At 39.0% G+C, this 20,283-nt stretch overlaps 1 protein-coding gene across 23 annotated transcripts in view; it reads left to right on the top strand.

The window, feature by feature from the left end:
- Positions 1–20,283, top strand: part of Afdn (afadin, adherens junction formation factor) — a 149,572-nt gene that overhangs the window by 99,978 nt on the left and 29,311 nt on the right. For all 23 annotated transcript variants that reach the window (XM_063233060.1, XM_063233048.1, XM_063233063.1 and 20 more), the window contains 6 exons: positions 351–445; positions 853–1,118; positions 2,582–2,725; positions 4,220–4,418; positions 7,934–8,037; positions 9,994–10,080. In XM_063233060.1, coding sequence (XP_063089130.1) covers positions 351–445; positions 853–1,118; positions 2,582–2,725; positions 4,220–4,418; positions 7,934–8,037; positions 9,994–10,080 — 895 coding nt within the window. The remainder of the gene's footprint in view (positions 1–350; positions 446–852; positions 1,119–2,581; positions 2,726–4,219; positions 4,419–7,933; positions 8,038–9,993; positions 10,081–20,283) is intronic.

The following is a 20,283-nucleotide window of genomic DNA, read 5'->3' as shown; positions in this document are numbered from 1 at the left end:
GTTTTCTTGTATAGTTTTAAAAACTAATAAAGTTTTTGCCTACCTTAACCAAAGGTATATCAAGCAATATAAACAAAATGTGATTTAAGAATATTGAATTCACTGAGCTATGTTTAAAGATCCTCAGGTTACAACTTTATTTTTTTAATTAAAAAAAATTTTTTTAGCACCAAGTACATTCATCAGAACAGAAGAAAGCCATGAAATATCCCCGCATCTTCCCTTGATACAACTCTTTTCTAAAAATAGAAAATGTTTCAAAAGAATACAGATTGTTTGACGTGTGATAACATGTCTACAGTAGCAGTATGTTGTGCTGAGATTATTAAAATTGTTTGCATTTTTTTCAGATACTTAGTTCATTGTCTTCAGTCAGAACTTAATAATTACATGCCAGCCTTTCTGGATGACCCTGAAGAGAACAGTCTGCAAAGACCAAAAATAGGTTAGGATATTCTTTGTTCCCTCTCTTCTTTTTCTTCACATTTAACTTCATCTTAATGTTTATTATACTTATGGTGTGTATTTTTTAAAGTAATAAGAGACCTTGTTAGATTTTCAGTCTTAAAAATAGTACCTTTTAATTGCCATCTGTTTGGTGTATTAATAGTTCTCATTTTTGGTATGTCATCCATATCATACCTTTTAAAAAGTCTTTGGGCTGAACTTACACATGATATAATGACTCTTCATAGTATAAAACCCTGTCACTGATTCCTGTGTGAAAGACATTGATATTTTGAAATGATAGCTTAACTGTTATTACCATAATTTCCATTGTCTAAATTCGATGCAACACAGAAGGTTCTTGGATGATATGTGGCCCCTGTCTTTTCGTCTGTGTCCTGACAGATGATGTGCTGCACACGCTCACGGGAGCCATGTCTTTGCTGCGGCGCTGCAGAGTCAATGCTGCTTTGACCATCCAGCTTTTCTCACAGCTGTTCCACTTTATCAATATGTGGCTGTTCAACAGATTGGTGACTGACCCAGATTCGGGGCTGTGTTCCCACTACTGGGGAGCAATTATCCGCCAGCAGTTGGGACATATTGAAGCTTGGGCAGAGAAGCAAGGGCTAGAGCTGGCAGCTGATTGTCACCTGAGCAGAATCGTACAGGTTTGTGTACATGATTCCTACTCCAGCAGTAGTGTACTCTATGGTAAATGTATCAAATTTTATGATGGACAAGAATTTTGATATAGCAAAGCCTCAGGACTCTGTCGTAGGGGTTTTCCCATGTATAAGTAGTGGAATCATGATGTGCTAGAATCTGGGCCACCATATTAGCGCTACAAACCCAGTGACTTAATAGAAATTTATTTCTCCCAGTTCAGGAGGCCCGAAGTTAAAATCAAAGTGTTGAAAGCTGGTTCCTTCTGAGGACAATGAGGGAAAAAATCTGTTCCAAGTCTCTTCCCTGCAGCTTCTGGGAGCTTACAGACAGACTTTAGCGTTTCTTGACCTGTAGATATATCATCCTGGTCTCTGCCTCTATTTCTCCATGGCAGTCTCCTTGTGTGCATATCTGTCCCAGTGTCCGCTTTATGTAAGCACACTTGCAATACTGACTAAGCTCATCTCAACTTGACTGTCTCTGTAAAGATCACAGCAAATGAGGTACTTTCTGAGGTCCTGGCAGTTAATCCTCCAACGTAGAAATTTTGAAGGACACAGTTCAACCTTAATACTATTGCTACTAGTATGCTAGGTAACCAGTATCATATAAATATCTTTAAAGGATCCTTTGTTTATTGAGCTCAGTAAGGCATATTTCACAAAGCTCCATACTAAAAGATAATTAACAGCTTAGAATACAACAGTTAAGAATTACAAGTAATGAACAGTTAAGAATACAAGCCAAATCATATCCTAATGTCTTAACCAGCTCTGAGAGAATTTTTAAGATACCCAAGACTAGGAACTGCTGTTCTGAATTCAGGAAATGAGTAATCTATAACTTTAAACTCTGGGACAATTTTTTTGTTATTTTAATTTATTATTTAACTTTGTTCTTGATTTATTTCCTTTGAAGAGACTTGGTATTGAATGATTAGTTATGAAAGTTGTTATAAAGAAGTCATTATATCCCTGAAATTGGTTATCTTATTATGTAAATGAGTAAACTTTCAAAGGATTTTTTTTTTTTTTTGGGTACCAGGGATCAAACTTATGACCTGGGCACTTGCCAGGCATGTGCTTTTGCCGCTGAGCTAAATTCCCCGTCTCAAAGGAAATTTTTAAAAAGCATTGTGAACATTAGTAGTTGAATCTAATTATGTAGTAAAATCTAAAGGGCATCTAAAAGCTTTTGTAAATCAATATATAGTTTAATTTAATGTTAGTTAATAGTAATATAAAAAATCTTTATAAATATCCTGCACATCAAACAAAATGCAATTGGTGAGTTATTAGCTTTAAACATAGTGCATAAAGGATTTTTTGGGGCAATGTGCACTTGAACCCAGAGCCTTATGCATGCTAAGCATGTGCTATATCACTGAGCTACAACCCTAGCCCAAAGGATATTTGAGCAGTACTGTACTTCTAAATATTTTGTACCATTTGTTTTTTTTTTAAAGGCAACCACTTTACTTACCATGGATAAGTATGCGCCTGAAGACATTCCAAATATAAACAGCACCTGCTTTAAGTTAAATTCACTGCAACTTCAAGCCTTATTGCAGAATTATCACTGTGCACCCGATGAGCCTTTTATCCCAACAGTAAGTGAATGTTGCTATATTATACCACGGGGTGTAGGCATGTTTGGACAGAAACATTTTGATTTATTATAGAAAGGAAAACTTATTTAATAACTTATTTTAATGTTAACTTATTTAAAATCATGAGATCATTTTGCTGTTGATATCTGAGATGGAGTTCAGTGAGGGGAACAGAAATTACACATGCAGTTTAGCTAAAAAGTGACTTAAGCTCAGTGATTGCTTTTCAGGAAATCTTAGGAAGAACCAGAGAAAAAGGGGTTGGAGGTTGTCCCTAAACTATTGAGTTCAAGTGTCTGCCACTTAAATACCACAGGGTCAAAGCTGCTGCCACAGTGACAAAAATTTTTTTACAGCATTGTCATGTCTGCACTTAACATCAACAGTAGCAGCACGTGAGCCTTCACTGTATGGCCACAAACCTTACAAAAAGGTGTCAAGTTGTAAAATTCAGTCTTATCCTGAAGAGAGCCTAGGGTTTGGGCATGTCTCCCACACACTGAAAGGAATGGAGGGTGAGAAATCCATATAACATCCACTACCATTGGCTGTCTATTCTGAGGGATATGCTACAGGTATTTACCATGAGACTCAGGCATATCCTAAGGTGTGCATAAACTGACAGGTACAAGATTTCCCAAACTGGAAATCGCTCTCTCTGAAGTACAGTGGATACATAAATCATGCCAGTCATATAAAGGAATACTAAACTGCAATGCGAATGAACTATAGTATATAGCTTGATGAGCATTATGATATAATTAGCACAAGAGAAGTCAGATCTAAAGTGTGTATATCTGTATGAATTTCAAGAACAGATAGAATAGTCTGGTGTTAGAAGCCTTGCTAGCCGGTCTCTTTATGTAAAGTAAGGGTTGTAGTAGGGAACGGGGCATACTTCTGGTGCCAGTGTTCTGTTCATGGACTGGTGGTGGACATGGTCATTGAGTTGGTGTCTTTATTTCACTGGGATACACAGTTATGATTTTCAGCTTTTCTGTATAGATAGCATATATTAATAACATGTATTCAAACAAAAGTCACCCTTAAGCCCATATTCAGAAATACATTCTGTTGATCTGTTTCCAAAGTGGTATTCTGTAGGTATTTTGTCCTAGTTTTTTTATATTTCACATCATATAAGCTTTTCTTTTGTCATTTTTATTAATTCTTTAAATCAACAAAAATACAGTTACTAGTAACTGACTCATAAAAATGTTAAAGAATGTATGAAGAAATGACTATTTTGGAAAAGGGAAAAACATTTTCTCATTAAGCAGTTTTTATGTAAAGTTATAAATAATTACTCTCAGTTTGTATTTAAGACGTTTGCCTTCCATGTGTGTTCTGAGTGTATTGGATCAGTTGGTCTCCACCACAGTCCTGCATCTGTACAAGTCTTAAGTGTGCTGTAGTGATTTGAAATATTTGGAATATTGCTGAATTGCTCCAGTTCAAGCATGTGTTTGTGAACTAGTACCTATGTCTCAACAGGATCTTATAGAAAATGTGGTGGCTGTTGCTGAAAACACAGCTGATGAGCTGGCCCGCAGTGATGGGAGGGATGTACAGCTGGAGGAAGATCCTGACCTGCAGCTGCCTTTTCTTTTGCCAGAAGATGGCTATTCCTGTGATGTCGTCAGAAACATTCCAAATGGTTTACAAGAGTTTCTAGACCCTCTGTGCCAGAGAGGTAAATGCTTTTGACCACACCTGGATCTAAGCTGTGACCCAAGTTAAAGGCAGCCTTTCATTTGCTGTCTGTCTAGCAGCCCACTCAGTGGGAGTGCACCTGTGTCTTTTGAATAGTTTGTTCTCATGACTTGAGAAGCATTTCCCTATTACATAGGTTCTTACAGGTCTAGACACAGGCTGTGGGTGTGTTGGGTCCCTGTGGTAAGCACCTGCTTTGCCTACTGGGTGTCCTGGTGGAATCTTCTCCCTGGACTTCTAACTGCTCCTCTCTCCTGGTATTTCATTAGCCTAGAAAGTCATTTTACCCTTAAGACCAAGCTGGAACCTTTGTGTGGCCCCAGGCCAGCAGATCAATAGAAAATGGCACAGACTGACCAGCCCTGCTAGATGTGCGGCATGAGCAGATTATTCCTTGCATCAATTTTTCATTTATAAAGTGGGCCAAGAGATTGCTAAGGATTGGAAAGGTTGCCCATGGGACAAGAGCTCTGAGTACCCAGAGTGCCACTGGTGCTGCTAGTGCTAGTAGAGGTGGCAGCAGTGCTGCTGGTGCTGGCTGGCATCTGTGAGCTTCACACTATACTTTTGTATATGGAAGAGCTAACTCAGCACAAGTAAGGCAGTATGCACCTCAGACATTTCCATACCACTAGGACTTCGGCTGCATAGTCTTTCTGGTGTATATGGATTGAAAATCCCACCATTACTCCTAATGTATGAGCTCTTGAATAGACCACATTTTAATTCTGCTCTGGTACTTTTTTATAAGGTGGGGATATTATCAGATGAGAAGAGTAGATTCAAAATATAGAGATACGTTAAGTATTAAGAGTGAAGTTGAAGTTAAGATCTTCTGTCTACAGACAGTTAAATTTAATATGATTGGTATCTTCAGTAAGTATTTCATTTACCAAAATAAATTCATTTTTATATCTCCAAAAATGTCTGAGTTTTTGATACTTTTAAAAAAATTGATCTTAGAAAAGTGACTTCTCTTGAGACTCAGCTTTGGACCATCCTCAGAGAAGCAAAGGACATGAAGTACGAAGGATATGAAGTTTGAAGAAAGGGGAGCAGGAACAGGCAAAGCAGAGACCTTATGTACTCAGGTGGAAAGCCGACGGGTGGGCTGTTGTGTGGTCCAGCTGGAGTGCAGGGCAGCAGCCCCTGAACTTGGGTTCTGTGGTGGTGGGTAGTCAGCTGCCACTAGCTACTTAGTGGTGCCTTTCTGTGTGCCCCCCATACTGGCACTGCAGATTCCACACCCAGCTCTTCTACTTCTCAGATATGCCCCACTCAGGCATCAGCCGTGCCACCATTTTCTGACAGTCCCTTCACCTGACTGTCCTGCTTTGCTTCTTTGTGCCCCTACTGCTATCAGCTCATTTAAAATTAGGGTTATTTATGGCTTTGTGCTCTGCTAAGAATTCTTCCCTGTGAGTCGTGGGATGGAAATAAACTGTTGCATCCTGTCACCTTTCCAACTCAGGATGAAGGTGCTGTTTGTCAGTGCAGAGCTGGTGTTCTGTGTCTGTGTCAGCTCTCAGCTGCTGCTGTTGAGCACTCCCTGCTACCACCCCATCAGTAGTTTTCTTAAATTCTGACCAGACCCCACTCATCTGGAAAACCTTCATCCCATCCTGATGCTTGGCATGCTTTCCCTAAAGAGTGGCTCTTGATATTGCTTACCTCTGTCACTGTACTATTGCCCTGAACTTGAAAGGGACCCAGCTTCCAGAGTCTTTCCCTGCGTGCCTGAGCATGGAGGTGGCCCTCAGGTTGCTGGTGCACAAAAAGGCCGAACTCTCCCCCCTCCCCGCCCCTGTAGTTGAGGATGTGCTTTCATCGTGCGCTTGCTTGGCCTTCCTCATTCCTCACATCCACGTGGATCTGCTGCAGGCTAAATGCTCAGTAACCCTTTAATGCCTTGTCAGTAAGTAACTAGGGAGACTGAATTTACTCATATTTTACAAATGTATATAATTTATGATGTGCATCAAGTGACATATGTACCATGAAGCAGATACTTGGAAATGTGGGAATAATGAGGCCTTGATTAAGTTTTCTTTGTAGCTTCCCCTCAGGTTGTCTTGAGTGAATAATTTTAGGACATAGATGATATTTCATCATGATCTTGGCATCACGGCATGACTTCATATGTGTTAGATGATTATAATACATATAGCATGGTGCACAGATACCTTTAAAAGACTTACAAAGAGTTGGGTGTTTTATGACATCAGGGCTCTTAATTCTGCTCTGCTCTTTGTAAGCTGATTAAAGAACTACTGTGTACTCTCAGTTCCTTTTGTTTTTTGTACAATGAAGTGCTGTGAGAGAAGACTGTATAACCAGTTTGGACTTGTATCTGGACTGAGATGCATTCCTTATACTCTCATAAAGCAAAGCCTCCATTGCCACCATGGTTCAGAATTTATAAGGACGCTGACATCTGAAAAGTTAAGAACATAGTTTTTAATTGTTGAAATTTCAAAGTCTTGATAATTCATGGTACCATAAAACATGGGAAAAGCAAATTATATTTTAATGGAATTAGATTGAAACAGTGATTTTTGTTTTTTAAAAATTACTTTATATCCTTATTTTAACTAAATGTATTTTTGATGTCTCTACGACAAATAAACTTGTCATAAGTGTCCAAAAATAGCCCACATTATCCTCCTAATGAAATAGTAGGGTTGACAGGGCCTGTGTAGCACAGAGGAGGTAGAACCGCCAGTGTCTCACACAGCACAAGCCTTTCCCCATCAGGGCAGGCTGCTCTCTGCAGACGGACACCAGCAGCTTTGGAGGAAGCTTTAGGTGCACTCAGGGCCTGTGTAAAGAATTACTAAGACATACAAATTAAGATTTGATTAAATGAAGGGTAATGTGTCTTGAATTAAAATGTCAATGAAATTAAAATAATAAAATTACTTATTAATTACTAATTAAAATAAAAATATTCTTTAAAACAAAATAATTCTAAACTTCATTTGTAAGGAACTTAAATTATTTGACTATGAACACACAAGAAATTTGGACAAACAGTAGTGAGAAGGGGCATGCCTGACCACAGAATTTTGTGAATAGTCATTGACTATAAGTCATTTAACATAATGTCAAATAGGTAGGTAGACACTCCTCTCTGTGTAATTCGCTGGTTTCCTTCAGCTTACCTTTTCTTGGTAGACAGACATTCAGAATGTCACAGAGGGCCTTCATAGTCCAGTGGGGTGAACAGCTCTGCAAAGATGTAAATTATGAGACAATTCAATAATTTATTAGAGAAGTAAGAAAAAAGTTCTCTTGGAACACAAGGTGAAGAGACTGAAATTCTATTGGATCAAAATACACAAATATTAAGTGTTAATTTTTAGAGTAAATAAGACATAAAGCAAGATGATACTAGATAGTAAGCACTTAATAATTTGTCTTGCTTCCCTTGGTGAAGATCATGTGTCTTGATTGATGTGCTTTTTCTATTTTATAATTTGCTTGTTTCCTTCTTAGGATTTTGCAGATTAATTCCTCATACACGTTCACCAGGTACTTGGACAATATATTTTGAAGGTGCAGATTATGAAAGTCACCTTATACGTGAGAACACAGAACTGGCAAGTATTTTGAGAATGTTAGATGAGCTATGACATAAAATATACTCCTAATGACGTGAGAATTTCATATAAACTTGTTCTTTGCTTATACTGAAAATTTTTTGATACAAAAATACTGTTTTTAGTACCAATTTGATTTAAACATCTTAAAGTGTGATTTGTGTAGATACATTTTTACATCTTTTTTGGGTAGTGAATAGTTTTGTGTATAAACAAAAGGTACTTTTTAAAATGCAGAATTCTTATGCTTATAATCTTGCTGATGTTAATGTTAATGAAATTTTTAAAACATTGTAATATAGTAGCCTTAACAAATGCTATAAGAAAAATATTTTTTTAGGCAAAAGTATTTTATTCTTGTGCAGTCCTCCTGTCTTGACTTAAATGTGTATCAAGTTATTCACGGATATTTTATATCCTTTGAAATAGTAGTAAAGCCCTTCACATGTCTTAAGGAAAATTCTACTTTATTTCGTACCAGGTTTTAAACAGTAACCAAAAAAAAAGCCCTTTTTTGTTTAGTAATTCAAAGTAACTCAAGTTGGCTTCCTGAAGTACTTTAGGTTTGAGTTATATATAAAAGCCAACTCCAAAAATTGAATTGATGGTTAGTCTGTTACACCAAAAATGTACTTTTTACTGACCTTACTTTGTCAAATCTGAAATAACAGCAGCAACTTGTAATAACTAGATTTTGAAGGAAAGCAAGTATCTTCTTAGAGGAATCACAAATTCTTCCTTTTTCTAATTTATTCTCTTATTTCAGACTTTGATTTTTTTAATTGTGATATTACCTAATTTTATTTTCTCTCAAAATATTCTCACACAGGCTTTGGTTATTTTCTTTCTAAATTAAAAAGCTCTGTGTGTAATTTCCACTTTGTGTGCTGTCATGTTCTGTATTTTGTTAAGTTCCCCATAGTGTGTGTGTGTATTACTAGTTTTGTTTTACAATTTTCTTCAGCTGTTGGGGTGAGGTATGACTTGAGTGTGACATGTGACTTCCATATACTGTTTCTTTCTTTGGCTCTGAGCTGCCTCTGGGGTCTGTAGTTAGTCCTCAGGTTGGTTCCCAGTCATGGAAGTTTTCCTTGGCAGAATACTCTGAGCACTGTTGTGTGAATCCTATAGCTGCTATGTTCTTGTCATTTAAAAGACAATGATTGTTCCTTTTTCCAAGGGACAAAGATGTCAGGTCACTTGTGTCGTGGCTCGCTTTGCTTTTTGCTGGCTTCCCTAGAGACAGTGTGAAATAAGCTTAACATGTCCCTGCTAGCTTGACCCACTGGTGATACACGTGTGACTGTTCAGTTGGGCATCTTGTCCTACTGGTGCTATAAGTAGGTCTAAACACTTTTATTGGGCTTTTTACTAATAAAATTAATTTTGAAAACTGTTCCCAGTTCCTAGTTTGAAAACTTAAGACTGGCATGCAGGTACCACTGGGTGGTTCAAGCTACCCAGCAGCGTGGTTCAAGCTACCTAGCAGCGAGACATGCAAGTTACAGTCCTGTCATGAATGTGTTAAATTTCTTGGGAAACAAAAAAGTCTGGTAATTTGTTTTGAAAAGTAGTAAGATAAAAATTGGATTTTTGTCTTAATGATGGCTTTTCTTTTCTTTTTTTTTTTTTCTTGGTACTGGGACTCGAACTCACAACCTCATGCTTGCCAGGCAGGTGCTCAGGCTACTGAACTAAATCCCTGGCCCTTAATGGTGGCTTTTCTAACCTGTTAGTAATACTGTTTTGTAACTCAAGTTCTTAGTGTTTAAAAAGCCAACATTTATGACCAGAGTTATCTTTCAGACTCTATATCAAGCGAAAATTGCCTGAGTTAGTGGATCTTTTCTAGTCTTCCCCTTTGTTTTCTATAGTACGCTTGACTGACTGGCTTTCTAATCATGTGGAAGCATTTCCATCTCAGCCGCAAACTAAGTCTTTGTTCTCATTCTTTAGGCCCAGCCTCTGAGGAAAGAACCTGAAATCATCACTGTGACCCTAAAAAAGCAGAATGGAATGGGCCTTAGCATCGTTGCAGCAAAGGTAGGGCTGTATGTGCCGTGTGATTGCTGGGCATTCTGTTCCCTAGGTAGAGTTGGCCACCATCAGGGCTGCTGCGGTGGGGGAATGGGCAGCATGGCTGCTGGGGCAAGGAATGTGCCACATGGTAAAGCCATTGTGCTTCTAGGTTAATAGAAAGATGAACTCTGAGAAGGTAACAGGATGAGTGATGCCTGGGAACCAAGCAGTTTTAAAAGGACAGACATCTTTTGATCAGCACCGCAAGGGGAAAAATATATTTCTTTGAGAGAATGGACACAGGTCTATTGCCTCCTCATCACAGGTCTCAGGCTTTCTCAGGCTTCGGTGGTCTGAGGGTCCAGGAAACTGTATAACACAGGAAGGGTTCTGGTTCTTATCGCAGAAAGTCAGAGATTAGGAGGTAGCCATAGGTGGTTTTTAGGAGATTGACTGCTCAGCCAGGCTCAAGAACTCTTGGGATTGGAGTCCCTTCATCTACTAGTCTGTGACAGGATATTCTAAGCCACACAAATCTTTTTCTGAATGATAGGGACTTAACGCTGGAACTTTAGGAGTACTAGTATCTCACGAGCCCTTTACTTGTTTATACTAAAGTTCATTTTGGAGTTACAACTGGGTATTTTCAGTGCAACTAACAAGATTCTTCAGGTAATAATTTATTAACTAATACTGGAGTCATCTATGCTAATATTTGCTTAAAATAACATGTTAGCACCAATACTGTTGCCTCTGTTCCTATCTCTAGGCAATGTATGAAGCTTTCAGATACTGTATAGCAGTATGATAACAATTTTCTCTGAATTGCGTGCTGTTAGTGTGTTCTGAAAAATGTTCTAAAATTAATATAATAACAGTGAAAATTTTTAGGTTGAAATTTATTTTCTATGTAACAGAATTTTAACATTTGAGTATTAATCAGAAATAAAAAGCTGTATGTGGTGACACATCCCTGTAGTCCTAGAACTTTGACAGATTGAGGCAGAAGGATCACTGAGTGGTTAAGGCCAACCTGAGCTGCAAAATGAGTTCAAGGCCAACCTGAAGTGCATAGTGAAACCCTGTTTTAATAACATGATGGATGAATGGACAGATGGACAGATGGATGGAAGGACAGACAGATAGTTAACTAGAAAGAAAGAATTCATTTAATTTAAAATCTGCAATTCCCATTGCCCAGGAAGCTGTAACATTTCAAAGGTTGCACTGAAACCTTTCAGTGGACATATTCCTACCCCATTTGTACACGACATGGGGCAGATCATGAGGTTAGCACTGTACCAAATACATGCAAAGGAATGAGGCACATCCGGGGTTCTGGCTCTTAACTAGAAGAAGTAAGCTGATGGGTGTACTAACATACCCTGTACTCTTCCCTCTTCTAGGAATCTTTAGCTCCTTGAGCTGCTTTTCAAAACAAAGCTTACATGTCCTACTTTCATAGGATTTCCCTGGCAGCTTGCCCGTTACCACTGTGCCCTGCATCAGGACACATCCCTCTGTGCCTTTCTTGCAAGCACTTTGCATAACTCGAATTAGATCCTTTAGGGTTTTGCTCTTTCTCATCATTAGCTGACTGGAGCATTTTCTCTCTAGTGTCCTTAGTTCCTAAATGCCTCAGTCCTTGGCATTTGGTAGGCAAAAAGTATTTTCCTAGAAGGGTAAATAAGCTGAAATAACTTTTCTTTTTATTTTAAAGAGTATTTGAGTTTCTGTCGTCTTTAATTCTGAAAGTTAATTGACTGTAATAAACTACCAACTGCATTAGAATAATAGTCACTAAGTTAGATTTGAGGAAAATGTTATCCATAGTCTTAATCATACCAAAATCTACTATGAGTACCATGAATCTCTATATATGAGAATTTATAGAAGTGGGGTAGGTGGCTGCTAATACAGCATGGGGATCATAGGAGAGGTGGGATCTCATCCAATCTTTGGAATGTTAGTAACTGGAAGAAGGTGTCCTGTGGGTCCAAGTGATGATGGAAGCAGCAAAGTATACACAGGTGTGAGGTGGGTGTGTGTGTGTGTGTGTGTGTTTTGACAGCCTCAGGTTAGCCGGCCAGGGAATAGGTGGGAGAAGTTCATATACAGACATTGTTGAAACTTGGTATAAATACACGAGGTGTCTTATGTTGTTGCCAGCACCTCAGAGAAAGATTTTGATGGAGCAGTTGATGCCCTGACACCTCAGGAAATTTTCTGGGCTTGATGTATAGGGTGCTGTGAGGGCCAGGCTGCAGGTGAAATTCCTTCAAGAGCAGCTGAGTCACATAAGGTCACCTGTGACATGCAGAAGGTACATCTGGAACCTCTGAGCTTAACTCACCATCCACAGTTCCTCTCATTCCAAGAGCTTTTGCTTATGAGCCACATTTCCAGACTTGGTCTACAACTCAGAACATTTGAAGATGTGAGAAATGAAGAATCAGCCATAGAATTACTTTCTCCCTTTGCTTACCAGCTGAATCAGGAACCATTTTCAGAGAAATAAAAAATTAGAATTAAAAATTACTCTCCCACACTCAGACACTATACTGGGAAGATTTCTGGGCTGGACATGAGCTTAGTAGTAGCACGTTCCTCTAGCCTTTGTAAGGCCTGGGTTCTATGCTTAACACTGCAAAGAAGAGCACAACAAAAGACTTAATCGCTGATCTATTTCATACATAGTCTTGTTTCTGGTCATCTTCCTGGAGATGAAGGGCTATGCAATGCGTTACGTTTATCAGAGTCTCTGTCTCTTCCAGTTTAAAAAATCTCTCAAAGATTACTGGTTTTCTAATCTAAAACTACTTAATCTAAAGTTGCTCAAGTCTGATTTATGTGCCATTCAGTGACTCATGGTTTCTGCTCCCTGATCTCATGTCCTGGCACAGAGGAACCAGTGTTTCCGTTAGCAGGGAGGGAGTAGGGCTTGGATTCCACTTGGCATTCCTCTGGTTTGTTTGTCTGGAGGTTCTCCTCTGTCCTTGTTGGGCTGCCAGGTGTTAGGTAGGGAGTTAGAACAATGAGCCAAGGTGAAAGTCACAGTTGAGTCTTTGTTCAGCTGTGCAGGCAAGAGGCCAAAGCAAAGGACACCGCCCCAATTGTGTTTTCATCAAGATGCTTCAAGTTATCAGCAGACAGGAAGCCTGTTACTATGAGGAGCCCTTAGGAAGTCTGTGCCTATCTATAGACCAGCACCAGTCTGAGGGGCAGACCCGTGACTAAGAGGGATTGGTGGGGTCACAGAGGACCCAGGGGTGCTGTGCTGCTTGAATTGTTCCATATCACCTCTGCCCTGCCTCACCACTATTGCCATGCTGCCAGCACAGCTGCCCTGATGTCCAGTTCATTGATCTGCACCTGATCCTCCACCCTGGCCTCTGCTGGCTATTCCTTTCCTCTAAGGGGAAAGCCCCTGAGCTGCTTTATCCTTTGGCATTTGCTTACATACAAAGAGGCCTCCAAGCGAAACCCAGCTTTTTCTTCTACATCTGTGACAGATCATAATTTTGTTCTAAAAGTGAAATGAATCCTTGCCATTATAAAAACCTTTCTCTCCTGTGATAAAAGGAGACCATAGTCAATATAGCCCAGTTACTAACTTCTAGGAGACTAATGTGACTAAGGGATCTGCAAAATTTGACTAAGAAACCAAGCAGTTTTCAGATTAAGTTCTTTATTAATTTTAGTAATAATGGAATAAACTTAATAAGAAAACAGTGACTAATTTTTCAGGTAGTATTTATTCCAGAATATTGAATACCTATTTGTGAAAAGTAGAGTGTAATTCTTCATACTTTAATTTGTAAATTTCTATTTTTCTTTCTTGTTTTCTGTACTGGAAAAGATATTTTAAAAGATTTTGTTTAGAATATTTGGGAATTACAGTGTTTTGACTTGTGCTTCAGGATTACAGAATTAGGGCTTTATGGAGTTTAATGATAACACAGGCTAGAAAGGTCTACATCCATGAGAAGTGTTTCTGTCAGCCAAATGTGGCCCAGCTTCTCTGGACCCACTGAGCCCCGCCTGTGAGTTCACACTTGCTCCCTGCCACCTGCCCCTTTGAGCAGGTGAGGATGGCTGCCAGTCTGAAGCAGAGAGCCCTGGGGCTCAGTATTGCCTGTTTCTCACCAGCTCCCTCCATCTATTCAGGGAACAGCTGGTTCTCTCCAGCATGGGGATGGTATTCACTTTGGTTTCCTTTCTGGTCTTTGCACATACTTTCCATGTGAATAGTGTACATGAATTTAAAACTGGTAGAAAAGTAAAGAGTTTCTGAAAAAGAGAGTCCAGAGCTAGTTCCAGGATTGGCTATAGCTTGCAACTTAATGAAAATATGTATGAATTTTATTCTCATGAAAGTTACTGTTTTGCCCAGTACAAGTTTCTTATATCGTGCCACACCCATCTGAAATAATAGGTGGTGGCTTTTACATACTCTTTGACCACTTGAGGGACAAGGAGAAATTGACAGCTGAGGAATAGCACCATAGGTTGCTGTTTACTCAGCATGCTTGCTGAGAAGGTGTCTGGAGTGTGATTAGAGAGATGGGGGAAGTAAGCTGAAGAGATGAGTCTAAAACAGAAACTTGAAGGGTCAGTAAGGGTTGCCAGAGGGCAGGGCAGGTAGAAAGTTTCAAAAGTAGGGTCGTGTCACTTGAGGAGTGGGGAAACTGAGTCTGTAGTCTGAGTAAGATCCTGCAGTTGTGCACTAGTTTTTCTCAGCAGAGGGCCAAGTTGTAAGCCCCCAGGGCTCTGCCACACTGAATGGTTATGCTGGAACTGATCCTGAAGACCTGTGTGCCAGGAAACTACAGGAACAGATGTGGGTTGCTGACCACTCCTTTACATAGTCTTGTGAAGCTGTGTCTCAACAGAGCCATGGGGTTTATTGCAGATAAAACAGGAGTCTCTGGGAATGTTTAAATCAAAATACAACAGGCCTGGAATGCATTGTAAATTTGATTCTTAACTACTCTGGGCCATGGCCTTAGAGACTTTTTTTCATTCTTTTACTTCTTGAGAGGTCTAGCAGCCCAGGTGGTAGGAAGGGGCCCTAAGGGAATAGGTGTTTCCTCTTGTCCCTTGTTGAAGGGCTGGCAGCTTCTGGGTCTTAGTGTGTGCTGATACATTCTTGTCAGATGACACTGTTTAGATAAATGTATGAATTGGTTGAAAAGGGGGAGAGGGGGAAATAGGTGAATTGTAGTTCCGTCTTGAATGTGTCATTTGCCCAAGCAGGGAACCTGCAGAGGGCTAGGGACTGGAATGGGCGAAGTGAAAGCTTGGTTTTGAACACTTGAAATTTGGGGAACCTGCGAAAATAACCTGCAATGTAACAGAACGAAAGACAAAATTTTGGAGTCCTCCTATGGGTACCCTGAAGGAAATAACTAAAGGAAAATTGTTAACTGGACAGTTTTCCATTTTCAGAAATGAAAACTTGTGTTGAAATGAGACAGGGAAAAACTCCTTTCCTTCCAGGTTGTGATGTCTGTGGCACTTGAAAGGAAGGCCCAGCAAGAGTCATCTTGGTTGTGTACATTGTTATGATGACATGGTATAATTGACAGATGTGTGGTCTGTGTAGAGATTAGAGCTTTCAATTGACTTTCTAGACTTCGGGGTATGTATTTTATGTGCAGGGCAAGGCAGTATGCATCATAACTGGATGGTGGTCCATCCAGTTATTATGGTGGTCCTCTGGCAGTTAGCCTCCTGGCTGGAATACCAAGCCCTGGAAAGCACTCCTCCCTGATCCTGGGTCATGCTCAACAGTAGTCTATCTTCTGTGCTCACATGGGTGTCCTCACTGTCCAGCCCTGTACTGTGTATTGCAGAAGAGCTTTTTGGCTTTACATGCCTTCCTGTGTCAGTGCTTCTACTGTTTACTGTAACTGAATTTGTGTTCAGCACAGACCTTTTGACTTTTTTAATTGGTGGATGTCTTGATTTCCATAACCCTGAACTATGTTTAATGTTAAGTTCTCGCTGTCTTGTCTTCCACATGGTGGTTAAGTTTTATAAAATCCAAATGATCCAGAAGCAGTTAAGCATACTTTTTTGAGACTGTTTTTGGATAGTTCAGCATGCTACTTCTTACTCATCTGTGGGACAGGCAACATGATGCTTCCTGTTTAATTTGGATTTTTAAAATACAAACAATTCCCTTTGTATTTTTCTAGCTTCTTTTAAAGTTTAATGAAGTTCAGAGTGAGTGAGAATCAGAGCGGGCTAGTTGCGTAAGAGCCTGAGTATTGCATAGGTCCTAGCCCGTATTGGTAAATGCAGTACGGTGTCACAGCATCCAGCTGTTGTGGTGATCCCAGTTTGAAAAGGCAGCTGTGTTGGTTGCTGTTGAAAACTCAGAAGTAGACGGTTATTTTTTTCAGCTCAAGACTCTGATGCTGTAATCCTAAAGATGAAAATGTGGTTCTCTGTTGTTGGAAGGACAGAATCAGTGGTGAGTTTCTTTAGGGTGGTGTTGTTGATATTCTTGTGCAAACTGTAATCTTTAAAAATTGCTTCTCTTTCCTCTATAGCATGTTTAAACTTGTTAATCATTAACTTGTTCGTGAAGAATCATGTAACTTGTAATCATATACCCAGATGGTTGTTGCTCACTTTATTCTACAGAGTTTTAAGGTTCATAAAAACATAAACCCTTTCTGTACTTTATATTCAAGAAAAAAAAAACTCTGTTACTGTAAGCTGCTGGTTACAGTATGGTGAAAAATGCTTTAAATAACTTGCTGCATAACTTGCTGAGAACATGTATCTGACTAGCCATATTGTAGCTTCTTTGGCTATGTTAGGTAGTTGTGCTGTAGGCTTTCTCTAAAGCATGGCTTTTTGTTTTTTAAGTGAATATGAAATAATTTTAAAAGCACTTAGGATATTTTGCTATTTTATCTAAAAGTGAATGATCAGTGAATTAAAGATCTTATAGTTTGTACTTTTAGGATGAACAGTGATCAAGTTTTTAAATCTTAAAACTCAAGGTTCCCATGTCTTAAAAATAAGAGTAGAGACAGTGTTTATTGATATACTTTCTTCTCACTGAAGAGTAAGTTCCTTACATAAACTGTAATTTAGTCCTTTGAAGGATTTAAGACCTTCCCTCTTGAGTTCTTTAATGGGGTTACAATGCATGGGAAAGACCTGGTCAAACAACTGAAGTCAGGATATTCTGGATTCCTTTTTAAATCGATTGTAAGCTCCCAGTGTGACTGCAAATCTTCCATGACCATACCAGAAAGCTCTCTTTTCGATTTTGTGAAATGACAGTGTCCCTTGTGAGTTTTGCTTATGAATTTGGAAACGATGTTTTAAAGTGTTTTATGCCAAAAGCAAAACTGTAAATTTCATAAAAGAATCTTTCACTGATTTGATAATTATGACATAAGTGCTGATTTTTTGGATTAACTGAAATACTTCTATTATAATATTAAAACACGGGTCTGGGAATTTAGCTCAGTGGCATAAGCACCTGCCTTGCAAGTGTGTGGTCATGAGTTCGATCCCGGGTACTGATAAAAAAGAAAAAGACAAATAATAATAATATTAAAACACTACAATAAGAATATAAACTATTAGTCTTCTAGAGAACCATTGTTCTGTGTTGGGCCCACATGGAAAATGATGATAGTAGGTGAAGTAAAGACTGCCTGGCTTGTACAGTCTCTTTTCAGACACATCCCTGGGGCAAGCACAGTCTTGGTGAACTGCTTCTGAAAGTAGAATTCTCCTGTGGGATCTCTCACAACTTTTGAGTGTCTAGGAAGAACCGTGCATGCTTCCTCCTGGTAGAGTCCGCACCCTCCTCCCAAATGTCACCTATGGTTTTGTGGAGCCATGATCCTCCTGTGGCACATCTGTGAGACCCACGTGCCGCATTTCCTACTTAGCTCTTTTCTGTCCTTTTATGGAGAGGAAAAAGATGGGGTGGATTTTTCATTTTGTTTGTATGTAATACAAAGGGTAAACAACAGAACTGAGATAGTTTACCTCCTGGAAATCAAGCTTAGTTTTTTACAAGACCATGGCTATTAGGATAGCTTATTTACTTTCAGAGTTATCACAGAATTTATGTAAAGAATGAATTTTAGAATCGATTATTTAAAAATTAAGGTGTAATTCCAAAGAGACATCTTTGGAATATTTTGAAAGCCTACTTTGGATTTGGTGGTTTGTCTGGACATAAAGTGATGGAAAGCACAAAAAAGCACTGGGAACCGAGCAGTGCCTGCTTGGTGAGTTTCAGCTGTACCTGGCACTTAGGGTCTGCAGCCCACACATTGTCTCCAGGGCCTCGCTCAGTCCTGAGAACAATAGGACTGGGTCCCTGCCACTTGGCAGGCTGTGTTCCTCCTCTCACTGCTAGTGGGGTTTTTGTGTGTGTGTGTGTTTGTTTGTTTTTCTTTTGGATTGGGTTGAATGTTTTTATATTGTTACTCATACACGCTCCCACACACTCAGAGTTTGCTGTGGGACTGTCTAGAGCACAGGCTCATTCTGCCTGTACCTGCCTGCACCTGCTTGCATATGTGGGAGGCAACTAAACCTTTACTGGCTTCTGGAGAGGTATGTGGGGAGAAAGAGATACCAAGACGGGAGCAGCCTTTTCCTCATCCACTATCTGGGCAACTCAGAGGTGCATGTATCTCTGAGATCTAAGGGAACATAAGGTATACCGGCAGAGGTATTTCTATTTTTGTCTTTTGTTGTTTTCTCATGCTCTTTCATAATTTTCTACAGGTGAATTTGAAGTGTTAATTTTGTTCTACCTCATCTCATTCTGCCATGTCTTCTCTCATTTCTCGTGGGCATCCTCTCTGCCAAGCAAGAGGTATATATTTGAGATTGCCCTTTTCCCTGGTCTTTGCTGAGGACTGCCTGCTCGTGCATGTCCCCAATTATGCTGGTGCACAAGGCTAATCTCAGCCATGTGGGTACTGTGCTGTGCTGGGACATTGCTCTCAGTGCTTCCAGGGGGAAATGTACTTTAGGGTATTGAAAATTTTAAATCTGGTATTTAACTTTGTTTCAAAATTATATTTAGAAGAATGTGTAGCTGTTTTCCAAAAGAGCTGACCTGTTACGTGAGGAATGAGTAATCCTGAATGATTGCAATTGTTCTCTTAATTTTGCAGTTAGTAAGTAGACTAAAATGCAGTAGTACATTTTCCATTATCATGTTAGGTTCCTTTAGACAAGTAATTCTTAAAATTATTTGGCCTTTATATATTTGTCATTTGTGCTTTATTAGTTTTAATAGCTCTTGTTGCTATTCCTGTGATTAGAAATCAGGATGTGTACTGTTAGCATATATATGTTATTGTGGTGAGATCTTGTTTTGGCCCAGTTATCTGTCTGTATACATTTATTATTAAGTGCTTACGGTTACTAATAAAGTACGTACTATACACACTTCTGTTTAGAGCAGTGCTGTTGGCTAGAAATGTAATGTGAGTCACATAGGTAATTTAAAACTTTCTGTTAGCTACATTTTTTTAAAAAATGAAAAAAACAATGACACAATTTTAAAACAAAATAATAGAATAACAATGATTAATATATTGTGTACTATCTTTGAATTAGTTGCATACATATCAAGATATAGCCATGAAAACATGATCAAATAGTGAAAGCACAAACTGTTCTTTTTGATGAACTGAGATTAGTAGTATAATTATCTGTCTTGTATGTGGGTGTGTAGCTTAGCTATCTGTCTACACACACATATTTCCCTTGTTTTCTCCTTCCCCCACCCCATTTGTTCTTTCCTTTTGAGCAGTTTCTACCCATTTCATTTTCATACTATCTGTGGTACATTTAGGATTTTATTAGCTACATTTAAAAAAATGAAACTAACAAGTTTTGAATTCCATCTTATTAGGCTAGATTTTCTTGTGCATTATTGTTTAGAAATGAGACAAATCAAGTGATACAATACTTTTCTAAAATTAATAAATTTTATATTCTAGGCTAACATATTTTTTTCTGTCAAAGAAGTGGGCAGTTAGTGAAAGAGCTCCATAATGCAGATAAAAGCTTTCCTAGGTACCTGTTTCCCTACTGGACCTACCTGCATGTTTGGCAGCAAGGAGTGAGACAGAGCACCTTTATACCTAGTCAGTTCAGGATTGCCATGGCCAGATTGATAAAATAGATACCTTACTGTTGAGTAAAGCTGGTGACTAGGGTTTAAAG

The sequence above is a fragment of the Cavia porcellus genome, unplaced genomic scaffold, assembly GCF_034190915.1.
Source record: "Cavia porcellus strain 051 isolate PalLab524CR breed Dunkin Hartley unplaced genomic scaffold, mCavPor4.1 scaffold_22, whole genome shotgun sequence".
NCBI lineage: Eukaryota > Metazoa > Chordata > Mammalia > Rodentia > Caviidae > Cavia > Cavia porcellus.
The sequence above is the reverse complement of the archived record's forward strand: the minus strand, read 5'-3'. Positions and strand labels throughout refer to the sequence as shown.